General features: G+C 34.8%; 1 protein-coding gene and 1 long non-coding RNA gene across 4 annotated transcripts in view; both read left to right on the top strand.

The window, feature by feature from the left end:
* tacc (transforming acidic coiled-coil protein) overlaps positions 1–18,136 on the top strand; it is a 39,982-nt gene extending 21,846 nt beyond the window's left edge. Inside the window, exons 6-12 of one of the 3 annotated variants that reach the window (XM_017627537.1) lie at positions 10,337–10,755; positions 10,824–10,900; positions 13,853–13,921; positions 14,183–14,287; positions 14,443–14,604; positions 14,693–14,842; positions 14,926–18,136. In XM_017627537.1, coding sequence (XP_017483026.1) covers positions 10,337–10,755; positions 10,824–10,900; positions 13,853–13,921; positions 14,183–14,287; positions 14,443–14,604; positions 14,693–14,842; positions 14,926–15,109 — 1,166 coding nt within the window. In that variant the 3' untranslated portion in view covers positions 15,110–18,136. Of the gene's footprint in view, positions 1–10,336; positions 10,756–10,820; positions 10,901–13,852; positions 13,922–14,182; positions 14,288–14,442; positions 14,605–14,692; positions 14,843–14,925 lie in introns of all 3 variants that reach the window. The other 2 variants (XM_017627536.1, XM_017627538.1) reach the window with 2 other exon arrangements.
* Positions 3,212–8,965, top strand: LOC108371917 (uncharacterized). The gene is made up of 3 exons (XR_001848798.1): positions 3,212–3,630; positions 4,709–5,025; positions 8,417–8,965. It is a non-coding gene; the product is annotated as an uncharacterized LOC108371917 (long non-coding RNA).
* Positions 18,137–18,986: the final 850 nt, after the last annotated feature.

Here is an 18,986-nt window from a genome sequence, read left to right as displayed (position 1 = left end):
AATTAGTTTCGGTGGCGTTGAAGAACACCTAAAAGACACCTAATTCCTGCATATATGTATCTCGAAAATTTAAAAAAAAAAAATTTAAGATTGTTCAGCTAGCTTAACAGCGCTGAGCTAGCTAAAAAACACATTTTTGCGAATTTCTCGGAAACCAATGGAGCTACTAAATTAGTTTTAGAGGCGTTGAAGAACACCTAAAAGACACCTAATTCCAGCATATATCTGGAAAATTTAAAACCTAAATTTAACGATTTTTACGTAAACCTAGCTGACCCACACATTTTTGCGAATTTCTCGGAAACCAAAGGAACACCTAAATTAATTTTGGAGGCCCTAATTAACACCTAAAAGACACCTAATTCCTAGCTAATTTTTATTGATTTTTGGCGACTTGGGTCAGCTAGGTTTATGGACGTCTTAAAAAAGGCAAAAAAAGGCAACATCAAATGTGTATATATGAATCAGGGAAAGCTAAATCGTGGACATTCTTAATCGAATATACTCTATCTCTTTAGCAGAAAAAAAGGCAATTTCCATAAAATCCGTTCCCTGTTTATTACAAATGCTGCAGTTTCAACGTTTGTTATTTAACTTTTTGTACAGTCAGCTAAAATATAATATCTTGACTTTATTTGAGTCTAAGTAATAAGTAATAGCAAAGCATTCAAAAATTATATTCTAGACTTACTGAATCCATCTCAGTTTCGATTTTCGTTAAATCAGGGGAAAATGCAACGAACGTATGAATAAACTTTGAACATACATATACATACATACATAGGTAGGTGCGTTCGTAGGCTTTAGAAATCGATTATAGCATTTCCATAGATCTCACGAAAAATGCCCCGAATAATTACGATTCGTTTGGTCCCCCGGCGTATTCAAATTGTTTTACCATCCACTAATCACACATCAGCTGGCATTGACATTTTCGCTCGCCTGCATATGTAAATCAAGAATGATAGAATACAAGATTGCGCCGATCGGAGAGGATTTTTGAGAATAACTTGTGTGTGACGTCACACTGGTGCAATTGCGAGAGAGAAATGCCAAAACGTGAGCAAGAATGGAAGAAGAAGAAAAAATGTTGCAAGGAAAACGTAAACAAGTTGCACCAGTGTGACGTCATGCAAACAGCGATTCTGTCAAATTCGTTAAGAGAGGAATAGCGGTCCGAGATCGGCGCAACCTTTGTATTCTCTCAATCGTGTATGTAAATAGTATGTGCCGACAACCGACCATTTCGTCTGCTGCAATATGTATCTTCAGCGCAATTCCCAACGGTGTGATTGTAGCGCGCTGCGATGCGGTAATAATCGTACGACGCTTTGACCATGTCGCCCGCTTTTTCCGCTTTAGCTACTTGTAACTCGGTGGTGATGCGCGTACGTCATGCGTGTTATTTTAAAGTCAATGACAACAGCAGTGGTAAAATACATACATACATAAGTATATTTTTCGACGCACTCTGCTGTTGTTTTCTAGCTTTCTTATCGTTTTTTTTTGTGTGCTCTAAGTGTGATTTTTAGTTTTCTAATTGAAACAAAAGACATGGACCCTATGCATGAAAACTAAGTATTTGCTTTTTCTTAAAATTGTATACCTTTCACTTAATTTTTTTTTAACAATTCGAGTAAAAGGTCTGTAATTTTAAGACAAGCATTTGCTTAGGTTTTATTCATACGACACTATCCGATTAAAAAAGGATTATCGAAATCGGTTGACGTGGTCCAAAGTTATGCGGTAACATACATAAAAAAAAATATTCTGACGAATTAATAACCTTCTCCCTTCTTTGAAGTCGGTTAAAAACACTGAAATCAATTCATATTTGAATTTATGTTTGAAAATTTATATCCGAACAGAAAACTAAGCAATTTAGCGTGAAATAACTTCATTTGATAAAAGGCAGCTTAACTAGTACGTATGGAACTATCAACTATGAAACGATTATCCCTAATAACGACTCTTGGTAGTGCTGGACGACAAATCCTATTTATCTACTTTCGCGGTTGATTCTCTTTTGTTGAAGTAAATTGGCTTGTAATTATAATTTAAACATTTTGTGTTACCCTTTCAGTAATATCTGCTACTTTTGGTACTTTTATTTCTATTGGTTGAATACAACCAAAAAACAACCCTGCAATCGATTGAATCACAAAACCAGTCTCCACCAACATAGCAGTCCCAAAGTCAACGTGTGGGAGAGAATTGAGATAAATTGTCATGAAAACACGAAATTCACTCTCAACAATCATCAGTACTCTCATGTCCATGGTGCTCATGTACAAAATTTCCTTTGGCGAGCGCCTGTTTGCATTGGAGAAATTCATGTGTGGTATTTGTTGTTGAAAAATCCATATCACATGAATATTATGTACATACATTTTAAAGCACACTGATTGATGACTGACAACACCAGTTTGTTTAGCCACCGCCACATACACCCCCCACTCCCTACTAGCTGAGTGCTACACTCGCTCTCGAGACTTGTCTCAATTACACATGCTCAGCAGCACTATCGCTATTTTCTAAATGCTGCAATACACACAAGAGCTACTCTACCTCAACTCAACTCCAGTCAGATGCACCTACAAACACACATACACCAGCTCATTGTTGTGTTCTCGCTTATCTAGATGGTTGACTGGTTGGTCGGTGGCCGCCTGACTGTTTGCTTATGTTCGCTCGCTAACTGGATGGCTGGTTGACTGGCTGGCTTTTGCTGGAGAGCTCAACTTCTATGTGGAGAACTTTTGCCTTTCAGTTTTTCGAGTTTTGTCGACGACGTCGCGTTGTGTTTACGNAAAATGTGAAAAAAAACACAAACTATTATTGAAAATCTTTGCCCAAAAGGCGATCAACATACAAATACAGTAGCTTGACGATTTGTATACCAAGGAAAAGTAACAAAAAAAATCAGAATGAGACAAGTACGCACTAACATCAAAGAAAATTGCTTTAATTTCCACATAGTAGTGCTATAAATGTGGGCAACGTCATTTCCACTGGGCGAATGCGAGTACATATGTATAAATATCTATATATGCTGGAAGGGCGAAAAAGCAAGCAAGCGGCGGACGGACCTACACTTGAATGAGTCACACTCGTCAGTATGAGGAAAAAATGCAGTCGGCTATGGCATTGAGCGTGCGTTCTTTTTTATAAACAAATGCATTTAGCATTTTCTCCGAAGACCACATAANGAAATGTGAAAAAAACACAAACTATTATTGAAAATGTTTGCCCAAAAGGCGATCAACATACAAATACAGTAGCTTGACGATTTGTATACCAAGGAAAAGTAACAAAAAAAATCAGAATGAGACAATTACGCACTAACATCAAAGAAAATTGCTTTAATTTCCACATAGCCCCTCCTTTGTCGACGTGCCATCATCTTCTTCAATCGCTGCTGGGCTGCTTTTCCGGTTGTAAGGTGCTATAAATGTGGGCAACGTCATTTCCACTGGGCGAATGCGAGTACATACATATGTACATACATACGTATAAATATCTATATATGCTGGAAGGGCGAAAAAGCAAGCAAGCGGCGGACGGACCTACACTTGAATGAGTCACACTCGTCAGTATGAGGAAAAAATGCAGTCGGCTATGGCATTGAGCGTGCGTTCTTTTTTATAAACAAATGCATTTAGCATTTTCTCCGAAGACCACATAAACTATTCTAATTCCGCCGAAATCATTACACATTGAGGGAGTCATTAATTACGTTGATTATTAACGCAATGTTTATAAAAAAATGTGTGAGCGCATTAAATGACACATTTATTTATTTGATTGCCAATTTGGCATTTGGTTTGGCAAGTGTGCGCCCACCACCCAACTACCACTCATTTAGCATTCGGTTTATTAGTTTTTTGTTTTGTTTTTTTTTTTGTTCTTTTTGCTATTTTCGCTCGCTGGCCCTTCTGGTTGTGCCAAATCAATTGACGGCGATGTCAACGTTTATCATCCGTAAACGCTTCCTCCAAACCGAATTTCCTGCCTTTCATTTCTTTACGTTCTCCTGTCTACGCTTTAACTTTTCTTGTATACTACGTTTTCGCTTGGCTTTTTGCTTTGCGGCGCTCAACGCTGCTGAGTGACTGAGCAAAGTGTTGCCGCTCTTAGTCATTCTCGCTCGCGAAGATTTCATGGTCTATCTTCTCAGTTACATTTTTTTTTGCTTGCTGACTATCTGGCTGCCAAACTGCTCTCATTACTATTTGTTTATTTTCAAAATCTTATTAATATTGTATTTTTGGCGCTTCATCTGTGCGGCAATTGAGTATAACTTTGGTCGAAGCGAAGTGGTGATAAAATAAATTTAATTTCCAACTTTTATAAGCATTATTAAATTGTTCTGCTTAGTTCATTTAAAAATTCCTTAATATTCAGTTGGCATTTCCAGTTTTCGATTTTTAATTGCAATAAAGCGTTCTCTACTGACCTTCGTTTATTTATTATAAGTGGGTTTTTTTATGCCTTTCGTGTGTGTTGTCATATCCGTACGCCCACAAGAAATCAATCTCCATCAGAGTTGGCGACAAAATGTAGTGCGTTTAACTTCCGAAAAACACAAGCGAGTGGCAAAGGATTTCTTCTATGCTTCTCCGCTACAAAGAAGCTCAGTGAAGTGTATTGATTTTGCATAAAATATGGTGGAAAACATAATTTCTTTTTTTCTATTTCTTTTATGTAGAATGATGTGTGTGAAATACTAAAAAAGAACGAAAAATTACTCTTTGCAAAATATAATTAACAATTCAAGATCGCCTAGTCAGGTTGGTGTTATTAAAGAAAACACAATCGGAAAATAAAGAAAACCATTCCCTTCAATATTACTGCACAACACAAAAAAATACAAAGCTCTGACAATGGATTCGGCGTAGGAAAACATGCGACGAATAAGATTTTTGGGTACATATTAATCCTATAACTCGTCAATAGAAGGGCCTTTTTTGTCCCTAGTTTATAAAAGGGCAAAAAATACACATACATAAAACACGGGTATAACAGGTTAGAATGTTTTACAATAATATTTGCCATTAAATACTCTTTATAAGTCTATTAACACACCAAAACTCAAAATTCATTTCAAATGTCAGGGAGCCTGACCTGAATCATTTCGGAGCCTGAGTTATGAGTTTATCCTTCAAAACTTTTCTATTATTTTAGTCCATCCCCATGATGCCCCTCGCGACGGATTGAAGCCTAAATCGGATGCTTTATACAGTTAGTTGTCCACAAAATATCAGGAATGCTATTTTGACCAGTTTCGGCTACTTGTCTTTTGCTTATTTTATGCTTATTATTTTTTTATAAAAGTCTAGCTGGTTTTACAATAAAAAACAATTAAATTCAGATTTCAAACTTTGTACAAAAATTATAAAAATACCTCAAATTTTCAGCAAAATTGCAATCCTTTTAATCAGATCTATAGAAAATTTTAATATGAATACCCTCTGAAGTAAGATAACTGTTTACCCAGAAGAGAAGGCTAAAATTATGCCCTGGAACAAAAGTAATATATCAAATTGGTGTAGGTGTTCAGTAGTATGCAGTTTTGTAGTCATTAAATTCTAGTCTGATGATGTGCAAGTTTCAAGTTGGTAAAAAATCCCGTTGATTGAGAATTTTTTTGGTTGATTATACTTCTGTATAACCCACTTCCGATCGAAACCGGAAGTCGTTAATACAACGAAAAGATAGAGTATCCCCGACCTCGTAATTCATATTTTTTCGATTTCCAATAAAAACATTTTCACTTATTTAAGAAGTCCTGGACGAATTGAAGTTCAAAGGTTGAAAAAGGCATTTCTGGGAATAAAGTTTCGAAAAAAGTTAGATATTTTTATGCTCATAATTCGAATATATGTAGTAAAAACACGTATGTCTAATGTAAAAAAAATTTATTTCCCGTCAGTTTAACCCACTTCCGGTCGAAACCGAAAATCTGTTATATCACCAACGGAGAGAGCATCCCTGATTTGATAAGTAATATTTTTGTGTTTTTCAATAAAAAAAAAAAACATTTCCCTCCATTTTCAAGTGGGTGGACAAAACTGCTCACAATGAAATGGGAAGTCTATTAAGCCATGTCTGTCTATACGCCCGTACGTCCATCTATCCGTCCGTCCGTGTACACGCTTACTCGAGAAAAAATTTAAATATATCAACGAACTTAGGTAAGGGCACTGCTTTGCCTTTATCCTGGTTGGTAAAATGGATACAATCGACCTATAACCAGGCCCATCTCCCATATAACGGTATTGTGTTGAAAGTAGGAATGTGAAGTAAAATGTTGACTTAAAATAAGATAGTTATACAATGTTCGCTCTGTAGTCACTTTACCAATCCACACCAAACTCGGTGCGGACATTGTTTTGAGCAGGGGCGGCGAACCAAAGCACGCGTGCCATTGATGGCATGGAGCAAAATACTTGGGCAACGGTATTAATTGAGGACCCAATTCCTCAATTACTAATACATAGTAGTTACTACATAATCGAAATAGTTTCGTCAGAAGTGCCAAAAATACAGACATTCGATTCTTGAGTTCCAGTGCATCATTCTTCAACATGCTTTGTGTGAAAGGCCTGGTTTCGCTTCCGTTGTAATATAATGGGCTGCAAAGTTTATGGTTTTTAAGGATATGTGCCAGCAATTATTGAATCTGAACGCAAAGTTTCAAGGCGCTAATAAACCTGTTATAATTATAATAAATCTCATTCGCGCTTTTGAAACTATGTGGTAAAGATATTGTTTCCAAAAATTACAAATGTTTCCAAACTTAAAGTATTTAAAATCCGATTTGGACTTACATGAAAAAGCAGTCGGAGAAATAGGCGCCGAAGGATTTTCTGTGGCAATAAATTCTGTATTCGAAAAATTTTCAAAGAGGTTTTCTGAATTTAAGGAGTTATGGGAAACACCCATCTATCCTGATGTGTGAATTCACTTAAAAACCGAACTTGTCTAAATTTGATTGGTTTGGAAATCGAAGGATTTGAAATGCTGCTGATTGAGTTCCAGTGTAATTCAATATGGACTAAAAACTTTGTCGAAAAAAGGAAAGAGGTTGGAATCAATCGAATTAGAAATACCATCAGTCAATTTGAGCAAAAATGCTAATACCAAAATTTTAGAAACTTGAATTCAATTCCACACATAGTAATTAGCTGTCTGCGGAAACTGGTCTTCTTGACAATGTTTTCACAGAGACCTTTAATAGACGCATTATTCGTTCTTTAAAACAAAAATCCGATTTATGTGTCAATTAATGTCTCCAAGAACGGCGATTAGTCATGATTTCTTGTTGGCACGTCATGGCTATATTGAATATTTCTGTGAAATCAATGCCACGTACTATATGTATAAAGGACCCGTTGAAAAATTTTTAAATCAGACAAGAAAACGTCCACCTCCCAAAAAAAAATGAGACTAAGAGAAATTTTTAGAAAATGGGTATGGCGCCGTCCACTTACGCCTGCATATCTGTATCTCGGTAACCGGTTTATCAGTTTCTACAAAACTCGGTGCAGTTATTAACCTTGTATGTTAAAATTTTTGAGATAAGACTAAATCTACGACTACTTACCATATGGGTATTTCCAAACTGGCGCACAGTGTTTCGACTATATGGAGGCAGGTGGAAATAATAGAACATCTGCACCGATTTCACTGAAACTTGACTTGTGCTCTAGTTTTACTTAGAAATAGAGAATTGTGAAATTTTGTAAAGATGGAATAATTGCCACGCCATGTATTCAAACTGTAACAGGGAACATTTAAAAAAATAACAAATGTTTTGTAAATTTTTTCATTTGTATTAAAAGCCTTTCTTTTACGAAAAAATCAAGCTACTAAGAATAAGTAAAAGAATGGTGAATAGGAAAATGAAAATGAGAAGTACATGACGTATGCGTAACATTTTCCGACATTTTGATTTTTTTTTTAATATTTTCATAATCTATAGCTTTTTTTAAATTCGTCCGCCATATCTGCCGTTTTGAATTCCGAAAATTTAATATGATATTCGTAATCAATGACCTGGAGCTAATTGTATAGATTTTGAAACTTCTCTTATGTACACCCCGCTTCACTTGAATAAGTACACATATTTTTCTCAAAATCCAAGCTTGTACCTGGACTTGTGGGCATCAGGGGAGTTTCTTGTTGATCGCATTTGGAAGATTAATTCATTTCGAAGAAAAGTCTGGAAAATGAAGAAAATACATGACTTACTTTGGGTTTTATTCCACTTTTTATTAAACTATTCTAAAATTGTGCTTATTATTTTGATTCACTTGAATAGGCACCTTATATGTTTAGCAAAGTTATTAAAATTTCGCTTAAAACCTTTTTAAGAATTAAAATGCAAAAAATGCATAAATGGAGGTCTTCACAGATCCAGGACTTTGCAGGCGATCAGTTGGAAATAAAAGTGAAGGAAACGCAAATATTTTTGACAGCTGAAGTCGGCTCACAGCATTGCATGAAAATAGGCTGAAATGCAGCCAGAACACAAAAGCTAGACGGAAATAACAAAATTCTTTAACGACGTCAGCATCTTATTGTCAAGATAGTGGACCAAATGACACCACAAGGGAAGTATGGATTACTCTATACATACATTTGTGTTCAGAAAATGTCCGAAAAGACAAATTTTATTATACAGCCTTAAGAATTATGACTGGAATGTTTTGCAACTCACATGCCTGAAAGGACAACTAGAAAATGGTGGGCTTATCTGGCGAAATGCTTAAGTTTGATGACTGCAATGAATTCAATAATATTTGTCGCAATTTTTCAAAAGACGGACGTTGTTTGTTTCCCCTCCATGATCAAGAAGAGAGTATGGCGGTTTGAACTGCGATTTTGTAGTCCAGAGCGGTTGTGAAAGTGAAATTCGTATTATGAGCAATGCAAACGTGTCGAAATTTTCGTTGAGTATGGAATTTTCTGTCGAACAGAATTTTGCTTTCGATGGTGTAGCGAAATGTTAGAAAATTTTTAAAAATGTATGATTTTGCATTTGTTTTCTTACTTTTTAGCGGCTAGACACTAATTTTAAACAATTTTTATTAATTTCATGCAATTCTAACGTTGTGAATACTAAACACAAGCTCGGAACGCTGGGTTTTACGTGTGAAAGAAAATCTCAATACTCAGTTGGCACGATCTCTGAGAACAAAATCATAGAGCTGTTTATAGTTTTATTATATTTTAAATAGATAGGATCACAAAATTTCTTAAATATGTATGTCAAAATATATTCGAAAGGCTACACTTAAACTCTCTTAAACGTTTTCTGCTCCTGGCCAGTTTTCTAAGCTCTCAACGTCTGACGAATCGTTCAATCAGAACTCCGTTGTGCTAATTTTACCGCGTTTTTGTAAACTCGCTATCTTTTTTATTTCATTTTAATTTGCACAAATTTACATAAATATGTAAAGCACACTATTTAGTTTGCTCGATTTGTAAACAAAGCTTGTCAGCGGCGAAAAATATACTATTGTGAACAACCTCATCGAATGAGCGCCATAATACGAAATAAAAAATTCGTTCGATCAGCACTTTCGACCATAGTCGAAAATGGAATGCAACTCATAATAGGGGCCAATATTTCAATTTTCGAAAATTACGAATAATTCATGCAAAAACAAGTATTAAGGACATTTTTTTTAACATTTGTCGCATATTTTCGCACCTTGTTATTGAATATGCTAGCGAAATTCGCACTACAGGAGGAGTAAAAACGAGGATGGCGAAGCAAAGTCGTATTTTTCTCAGAGCTTGTCCTATTCACAGGACCTAAACTTAATGGAAAATATTTGGAATTGGATGTTTTGCAAAGCTTGCATGTCAGCGCCCCTAGAATTGTCTTCTGGATAGAGGTTTTTCCATACATTGCAATTAAGAATGTAGTAATACTAGAAGTATTATATAGGAGAATTAAAATGAATCAAGACGTGTTTTCTCCATTTTTACCACTTTTCTATTTAATTGAACATTCTTCAATATGAGATCAAAAAGAAACTTTTCCGATGGCCAAAAAATCCAGATATAAGTTCAGATATGAGGAAAAATGTTTACCTATTCAAGTGAAGCGGAGTGTATGTACTATGTATGTTAAAAACTTTTAAGCTTTCCACTCAGATTTGTTTCATTCTTCATATATGTATGTACATAACACATTCATATTTCAACTTATGCATAACCAACATTTTCCAGCATACTTATCTGTATTTTCTCTTTTATATGTCTATTTCCATGCACGCTCATCTTTAACGTTTATCCGCTTCTCCGAAACATTTACGCAACTCAGTAATTCTGAATCAATTCGACTTTGATTATCTACTTACAAAAGGCAATAACAGCGCGCCAATTGATCGTAGTTCGATTTTATTGAAATTCGATCCATTACTCGGTGTGCCAGTACCTGCAAATCAAATCCAACAACTACCAGCAAAACAATCGCCACAAATATTCCAATTGCTGGGCAATAATCTAGCCAATCTAGGTCCTACAATCGAAGAGGACGAACACTCATCATCGGCGTCCTTATCATCGAATAGCAATAATCAATCCTTTGTTGTTGAGGCAGAAAATAAGCGTATATCGCTCGGTCTTAACCTACTGAACGAAAGCTGTGCCAACGCGAAGCAAACTTTTACTAAAGTTTCAACTGAAAAACAGCCAATTAAGGAACAGAAGCAACAACAGCAGCAAGTAGTAAATTCAAAGGTGAATTATCTAATTTGAAGTTCGCATTATTTACTTTGATAATTTATTATTTCTTTATTTGACAGAAGCATGCCAGTATGAGTGTCGACGTGATTAAGGATATGAATATCGATAACGATTGCAACAAATCATTTGAAAATTCAAAGTAAGCAAATGTTGATTTTGTTTTGTTTGGTTTGTTTTAGATATGAAACGAAAAGCAAGTCTTAAGTTCAGTCAGTTTTTTCGTTGGGATCGATAACACGGTGTACAAAATTAAGAAAACTCACGAACCTTTTAAGTAGTTTACAAAACTGTTTAGAAACTTTCTACACGCCTGAAATTTTCAACTTATTCCGAAAGAAGCCATTTTAGTATGACTTCTCGGGCTAAACAATTTTGTGAATGAGTCGTTTGTTAGGCAATTTTAAGTGTAAATATGGACTTAAAAAGAATGTTTAGAATTGTTTATTAAAGCAGAAGCTTAGCAAGAATGGGAAATTTGAATTAAATCTCAAACTTACGCCCTTTTTTCCTTTGTAATATAAACACCTTTTACTAACGGTCAAATCTTGAAAAGAACACTAAACCCTATTGGTTAGAATGGTAATATTTTTTAGGTGGAGGCAATCCCTTTTCATAATTTTACAAACAAAATGGCAAATATGGTTCAGGCATAATGAATTGAATATGTGCTTAATTAAGAATAAAATGTTAAAAAAATATCTGATAAAATGATAAAAACATAACATTGATTTAAATTTTAAAATAACAGTCAGTCGCAAGGGCCGCGTGAACGTGCCATTCGAGAGGTCCGAGTTCGAATCCTCCGGCAGCGGATTTTTTCCTAGTGTTTTCTTTTTTTAATTTAATTTTCTTTTCATGTTTGGTTTAAAAAAGAAAAATGCATATGTTTTTTAATTTCATTTAATTTTTAGAAACTTTTTTATTTACTCCTTTGATTTAATTTTCAGATTTTACTGTTTTAAGAATAAAAAACATTTTTTTTAATATCATTTAATTTTTAGATTAAAAAAAAAATTTTTTTTAATTTAATTTAATTTTTAATAACTTATTTTTTTATCTTTCTCAATTGATTTTTTTTAATTTTTTGATTTTATTGTTTTAAAAAGAAACATTTGTTTAATGTAATTTCATTTAAAAACTTATTTTATAAATTTCTCCTTTTGTAATTGATATTAATTTTCTGGCTTTATTTATTTATTTATTTATTTATTTATTTATTTGGTCTACAGAATGTTTTCTTACAGACAAATGAGAATAGAACATTTAGATATTTAAGTATGTGTGGTATATTACAGAATTGACTAATTATACATAGTAATTTATAATAATAATAATAATAACATAAAATAGCAGGTTTGGTAGCTGGCGAGGCCCAGTCTTCATTGTACTTTTGTATGCGGCGGGCGGAAAGACCTAGTTTCCGCTCCACGCTGCGGACAGCCTGTTGATCAAGGTCGGTAAGGCCGGGTTTCCGATCCATGTTCCCGAAGACATTACTTTGTATGTGTGGTAGGCGGAAAGCTCTGGTTTCCGCTCCGCGCTATGAACAAGTTGTTGATCATGGTCGGTAAGAACGAGTTTCCGATCCATGATCCCGAAGTCATTACTTTGATTGTGTGGCAGGCGGAAAGCTCTAGTTTCCGATCCGCACTGTGGATAAGCTGTTCAGCATGGTCGGAAAGAACGAGTTTCCGATCCATGTTCCCGAAGTCATTACTTTGAGTGTGTGGCAGGGGGAAAGCTCTAGTTTCCGCTCCGCGCTGTGGACAAGCTGTTGATCATGGCCGAGTTTCCGATCCATGCTCGTATTGTATTACGCGGTCCCGAAAATATACGAAGCCGATTACAATTGTACTAAGCAGTCATAGATATTGTGTAATTTATCGTTCCCGGTTAAAGATATTAATTTATTTAGTTACAAAAAAGCGAATACTTACTTCTCTTTTAATTTTTGGTTTTTGTTTTAATAACGCTAAGACCTCCTAGCTCGCGGATCTTTTAAATAAGTCTTTCGAAAGACAGAAAAGCGCTTTGAAGAAAGTTGACTGAATTGACAATTACCTAACGAGAGACTTTTTCTTTCGAAAGACTGTGGGGAGTTGAAAGGCAGTTGCCAGAATTGAACCGTAAAACTGCTTGACAAATATCTGAAGTAAAAAAGTGTTATTCCGGTTTTGTATAAACAAGTTGAGATTTTCAGGCTAACGAACAAAAGTTTATTTTCTCTGTTTCACAGTGCAATTGACCCCATAACTTTAGCATTAATATTTCACTATGAGCCTGCAGTTCTCAGTTGATAGCATATCGTCGTTTAAAGTGCAAAACCGCGTATCAACAAAATGCAAAACCGCGTATGTGAAGTTGTAGAAATTATTTTCTAGAGCGTAAAAACTCTCATATTTCAAAATGGTTCTCTTTTTTATAAAGCAATGCATCTCTGGCTAGTATATTTCAGGACGAATGGATAAGGATTGAGCCAAGAGCTTGGGTGAGCCAATTTTTGGCAGCCAATGTCAGTTACGCGGTTTTGCAGAATCACGATACGCGGTTTTGTACTTTAAATGACGATATGTATGTAGATAGCAGATTTTTATAGTTTATGCTGTTTGCACCACAACAAAAGTCTTCTTTTTTTAAACCGTTAGGGAAAAATTATTATTTACCAGTCGATAAAAATTTTGTTACTGTAGGCTTGAAGATTTCTTATTTTCTTCTGTAGTCATGCGTAGTTTGATAATTCATTCCCTGGCCATTTCGCTAAATAATATAAATAATATTCGTTGTCGCCTTTTTGGTTACTCCTTGAAAGCCCATTTCAACAATTCTTTATTTCTTTTGTTGTTACAACATAAAAATTCCCCCAAGTAGTTTTTGGCGAACGATGCTGGAATATATCTGAATTTTTCCGGTTATGTGTACCCGACTGCCGTGGGAACCACCATAAACACATCTCTGTGCGCGGTTGAATTTCTTTAATAGTGATAGTGTACACATATAGCACATTTATTAAAAAAAAGATCTAGTATAACTATTCACTCATTAAAACCATTTTAGTCATTATTAAGTTGTTTATATTTCATTTATGCCACAGCTCACAAACCGATGAGAAACAAATTAATTACAAGATGGATGAACTCGAGAAAAAAATTAAAAATGAAGTGTAAGTGCGTTTTTATGATAAATGTAATAAATTCAAGCTCAATTTAAGCACTAGCGCCACACAATTTCTTGTTATGCTAATTAGTGTAGGTGTATCTTAAGTGTTTGCAAATGTGTTGGATAAAATGTTTTCGTTGCTAAAAAAAAATATATATATCTTGCTTTATAAGGCATGTTCGACCTTGCTATTTTTTTATATATAAATAAATTTTTTCGTCGAACTTAAATCCAAAATTTCATTAATATGCATTTCCTAACATAGACTCAAAACGGAAGATATCGAAAAGAAACTAAAAGAAGCTGAGCAACGGGAGGAGGCGTTAATCAAGCGGATAACAGAAAAAGACAAAACAATAACAAAAATGACGTAAGTGCTTAATATGCTAGCGCCCACTCGCAATTTTTCTCTTCATACAATTATGCCATATTCGTAGTTTTACGAAAGGTTTATTTCCGTTATGCATATATGCATGTATAAGTATGTATGCAAAAAGTCAAATTTTGTATCTTTTTTTTATGTAGCGGTGTTATTGAAGCATACGAAAAAGCGATTGCTGAGCTAATCGCCGAGAAAGAGCAATTAATACAAAGCTACGAGAAACAACTGGCGGAGGTGAAGGCGGATCGCGACTCAAATTATCAGCATCTCACATCTCTCGAAACGACATTTGCCGATCTGCATGTGTAAGAATACAAAGCACATAGTAGTTTTATTTTATTTTTTACTGATTACTGACCTCTATGTAATCCTTTTTTCAACATTTTCAAACAGTAAATATGGCAAAAGCAAGGAGATGACACTACAGCTGAAGTCAAACGAAGAAGCTTTGGTGGCAGAAAAGCGACAAATACAGGAAAATTTGCGATTACAAGGGCAGCGTTATGACAAAATGAAGAATCATGCGATGCAACAGCTGGAAATGTAAGTACACTTGCTTCCATTTTTTTTTTACTTATACAAATATGAATGTAATAACTCTAACCGCATCGATTGTTATTAAACAGTGCCAACAAAAAGCTTGAATCGCTAACCAAGGAGCACAATATCGAAACGACAAAACTGAAAGCATTGCTCAAAAAAGAGGAAATATCACGAGCCTCAATCAACGAGCAGCTGCAACAGAAGTCGCGAGAAAATGCGGAGTTGGTTAAGATATGTGATGAACTAATTAATGGACAAGGAAGTTAAGTGGTTTGAACGCAAGGCGCCCCCCATCAAAATATAGACGCCAGCACAGCGACCTATCCACAGTGTATGTACATGTGTACTCTCGCTCGATGTACTATGTGTTTATTGTAATTGTTATGTAAGGCCAAAGAGCGAGCGAAATGGGGCATAGCGTTGCATTACATTACAATTAACCGTTAGTTAACGTTATTTAAGTTGCCTGATTAGCATGCAATGACGGTGGTGACCCGTTGCGCTTAGGAAATGCATTCATTCAGTTCGCAGTCATTCACAAACGTCTGTGTGATTAATTTAAGAAATTGCTCTCATTTTAAATATAAACTATAGTTATTAGAATTTTTTTCACTCATTACTCTCCAACGCTTACATTCACATCTAATTTTCTTCTTTTTTACTTCTTTGCTACATATATAGTAATTGTTAAGTAATTTTTTGTATGAAAATGGAAAAGGAATATGTAAGCAAATGCATTTTAAAACAACTGCAGATAACTTCAATCAGAAAACAATATACATATATACAGACATTTAATCATAAATATTACCTCGGTACATAGTAAACATACGTGGAAGGAGGCATATAAAAAATAAAATGATTATATGTTAGTTATTGTATGTAATGTAGTTGTAACTGTATACGCTCTTTACAATTTGCTTAGGTATGCTGTGAATCTACTAATATGAATTTCTCTCTTCAAGGAAAACTAACTGTAAAATCTCTTTAAATCGTAATTTGCTTGTTAAAATCAAAATGTTAAGAATTAATTTATACTGAACTGTATTAATACGTAGGCAGTTAAATCGCTTTTAGTTTTCTACATCCACCAACCGAGACTAAAATAGCAAATAATTGAAAAATAAAATCGAAATAATTTAAAAGTAATTGGCATTTTATAAATGCGCTTATAATTATTTTATTCACTTTTTTGGATGCCAAACACATTTTGCTCGAATAAAACTTGGCATATAAAAGCCGAAAATAATGGATTTAGAATTCATACAAAAGTATGGATCCTTGTTCGTAACTGCATGCTGCCGCATAAGTGCAGAGAAACGTTATCTTTTATTTCTAAACTATAATTTATGGAAGTGTTCGAATCTAGGGCCTAAATCGGAATTTTACCCAAATGAACATTTACATCAGTTATAGCTAAAAATAATACAATAGGCCTTTGCTTAAATATCGCAGTAATGCATTCACGAGCAAGGGATTATAAGAGCGCTGGCATTGTATTGAAGCAATATTCTAGATTTTTTTAAATGTGTTCATCGAATAATAATAATACTCTGCACAATTTGCAAGCTCTGCTATAAGTAATGCCACACATGGAGGGATTTGGTACGTGCATTGCATGCAGCTAATTTGATTTGCGCACAATTACTTTTTGCTGCTGTATGCTCGTATTCTCAAACATTACAATTACAAACAGTAACTCATTATATACACGCTATGTAGTCGAATGATTTTTCAGCCTTTATTTTAAAAGCTATTTTGTGGAATGTTTCGCTTTCAATTTTATCTAAGAAAAATGGAAGCAGTGTCATAGCAGCGAACATTTCCTGGTAGCGGTGGTATTAAATTAAAACTTTACTACAAACATGCTTTCTTGTTTATACTCGGTGCTAACTCTGCATCCATCGTAGGTTCGAGCATTGGAATTTATAATATGTATACTATGGATCAGTACTAGCGCCGAATGTGCATGAAAATTCATAAAAGTAGGCACTCGACCTACAAATCGCCAGTCAAACACATAAATATCGTGGTTATCAATGCAAAAGGCATATTTCGTTAGTTTGCTTCCGTGATGTATGTACCACCATAGAAAAATTCAAATCCCAATCTTAAAAATTACGGGATTTATGGTTAATAGCGCGTATTTTCATTGATTATGATATGTTCTGCATGTATTATATCTGCAACAAAACAGAACGGATTGAATGCTGCAATGCCGCGCTGCTATTTTTGTTTAACTTGTTAAGTTGACGTTATTTCTTAGTTGCTATATTTAATAGAAAATATTTCTTTTTACCTTTCGTTGCAATTGTTGATTACAAAATATCTATTCTCAAACGTATGTATAATTTTAAGATCAATGCTAAAATTTAAAAATATCTTCCAAATACATAATTTACAACGCATAAACAAGAAAAATTTAATCCTTTATAAAGTTATCTTAATAAAAAAATTAACTACTTTATTACTCTCGAAACTTGCACACACGCACACACAGCAGGTAAAATTCAACATTAAATCGTTTTTCTACACTTGTACTTACTTACATATAATTGAGCTGAGAACGAATCGTATCTACCTTTCTATAATGCAATTCGTTGCAATTTATATAAAGTAATAAATACAAGTGGAATTCGTTCTTGGTTGGCATTGCATAAATGGCCCTTTTCGTTAACTCATCTCATGCTGTAGTATTAAAATATGTAGAAATAAGATACGTAATGAATGCGTTGCTTATCAATAATCAAAGAATATCGCATCCATTTGCCTCGAAACCAAAATAATTAAACTTCACTCAAAATTCTGATTCTGGCAAAATTAGTGCAAAAGAAAATTAAGAATCAAAAACAAATATTTTTTTAAGAAACTAACCTTTATAAGTAACTAAATACATATGCATTCGTTCACAACTGCATACAACCATACACACCTACATAAATACGTATAATTCAATACAAAACAAACTCTTCTATAAGATTTTGCATCAATCCACTTATGTTACTTATGGAATGTTTTTGGGTTGATGGCTGTGAGGTGCAGAGTCTATTTATTCTCTTGGCAATCGTACGGGGTGAAGAAGTGTAGCAGATGAAGGGAAAATGACTTGTATTTAAGTATTAAATAATGAAGAAAAAATACAATATACATACATATAACTGAATTGCACATTGTAGTTGATCTAAGAGTGACATACATACATAAGTTTAAAGAGAAGTTGATTTAACCCTGAATGATATTATAAATCATAAAGAAAATATAATATTAATAAATACTTATATACAATGGAATATATATGTACTGGGACCTTTTTTATAACAATACAGACATTTGAAAGGTGGGTTAGTATGTTTAAAGTCCTTAAGACTAATTGTCTTTTTATAAGATGACTTTTCACACTGCAAGTTTTTACCTGGAATATTTTTCTCGAAATGTATTTTCATTTTCCATTCCTCCGCGCTATACACCAGCACAGGCATGGTGAGTGGCTTATAGAGTATGATTTGTGTACGCAGCGTCTGTTAATCAGTAGGTGCGGCTGCAAGCGGGTGTCTGGAGCTCGCGGCTCGCTATATACACGTGTACGCTGGTTTTGGGACCCGCTACGTAAAAACAGGCTCCAATGAAAAAGAGACACAAAGCCTTGGATTAGAACCGCCCTTTTGATGACGACCAAGGCAAAGTTTAAAGGACTACGATTTGAGGGCATACACCTGGAATGTCCGGACCATTCATGGGTCCTCAGCCCAGCTGGTTGATGTCCTCGTAAGGACAAAAGCTGACATCATGGCCATTCAAGAAATACGTTGAGCCGGGCAAGGCAAAAAATGTCTGGTGCCTTGCGACGTCTACTACAGCTGGCATGTAAAGGAGCGCAAGTTCGGTGTTGATTTTGATGCGAGATACTCCGTCGCCCAGTACTGTCGTTCACACTGGTGGAAGAGCGTGTCTAGCCACAATCCGCATTAAAGCGAACTCTTGTAAGAACAAGAATGGCGATACAGTGATGAATGTCCAGAACGTACTTAAATTCTGGAGGGAGTACACAAGTCGAGAATTTCGTTTACTTGCGAACCAGCATTAACACCGATAATAACTTCAGCAACAAATTTCAACGCAGAATCATTGGACTGATTAGGCAATT

This window comes from Rhagoletis zephyria, unplaced genomic scaffold (assembly GCF_001687245.7).
Source record: "Rhagoletis zephyria isolate East Lansing unplaced genomic scaffold, Rhagoletis_zephyria_1.1 Rzeph_scaffold_05306, whole genome shotgun sequence".
In the NCBI taxonomy this organism is placed as follows: Eukaryota; Metazoa; Arthropoda; class Insecta; order Diptera; family Tephritidae; genus Rhagoletis; species Rhagoletis zephyria.
This window is presented reverse-complemented; position numbering and strand designations above follow the sequence as displayed.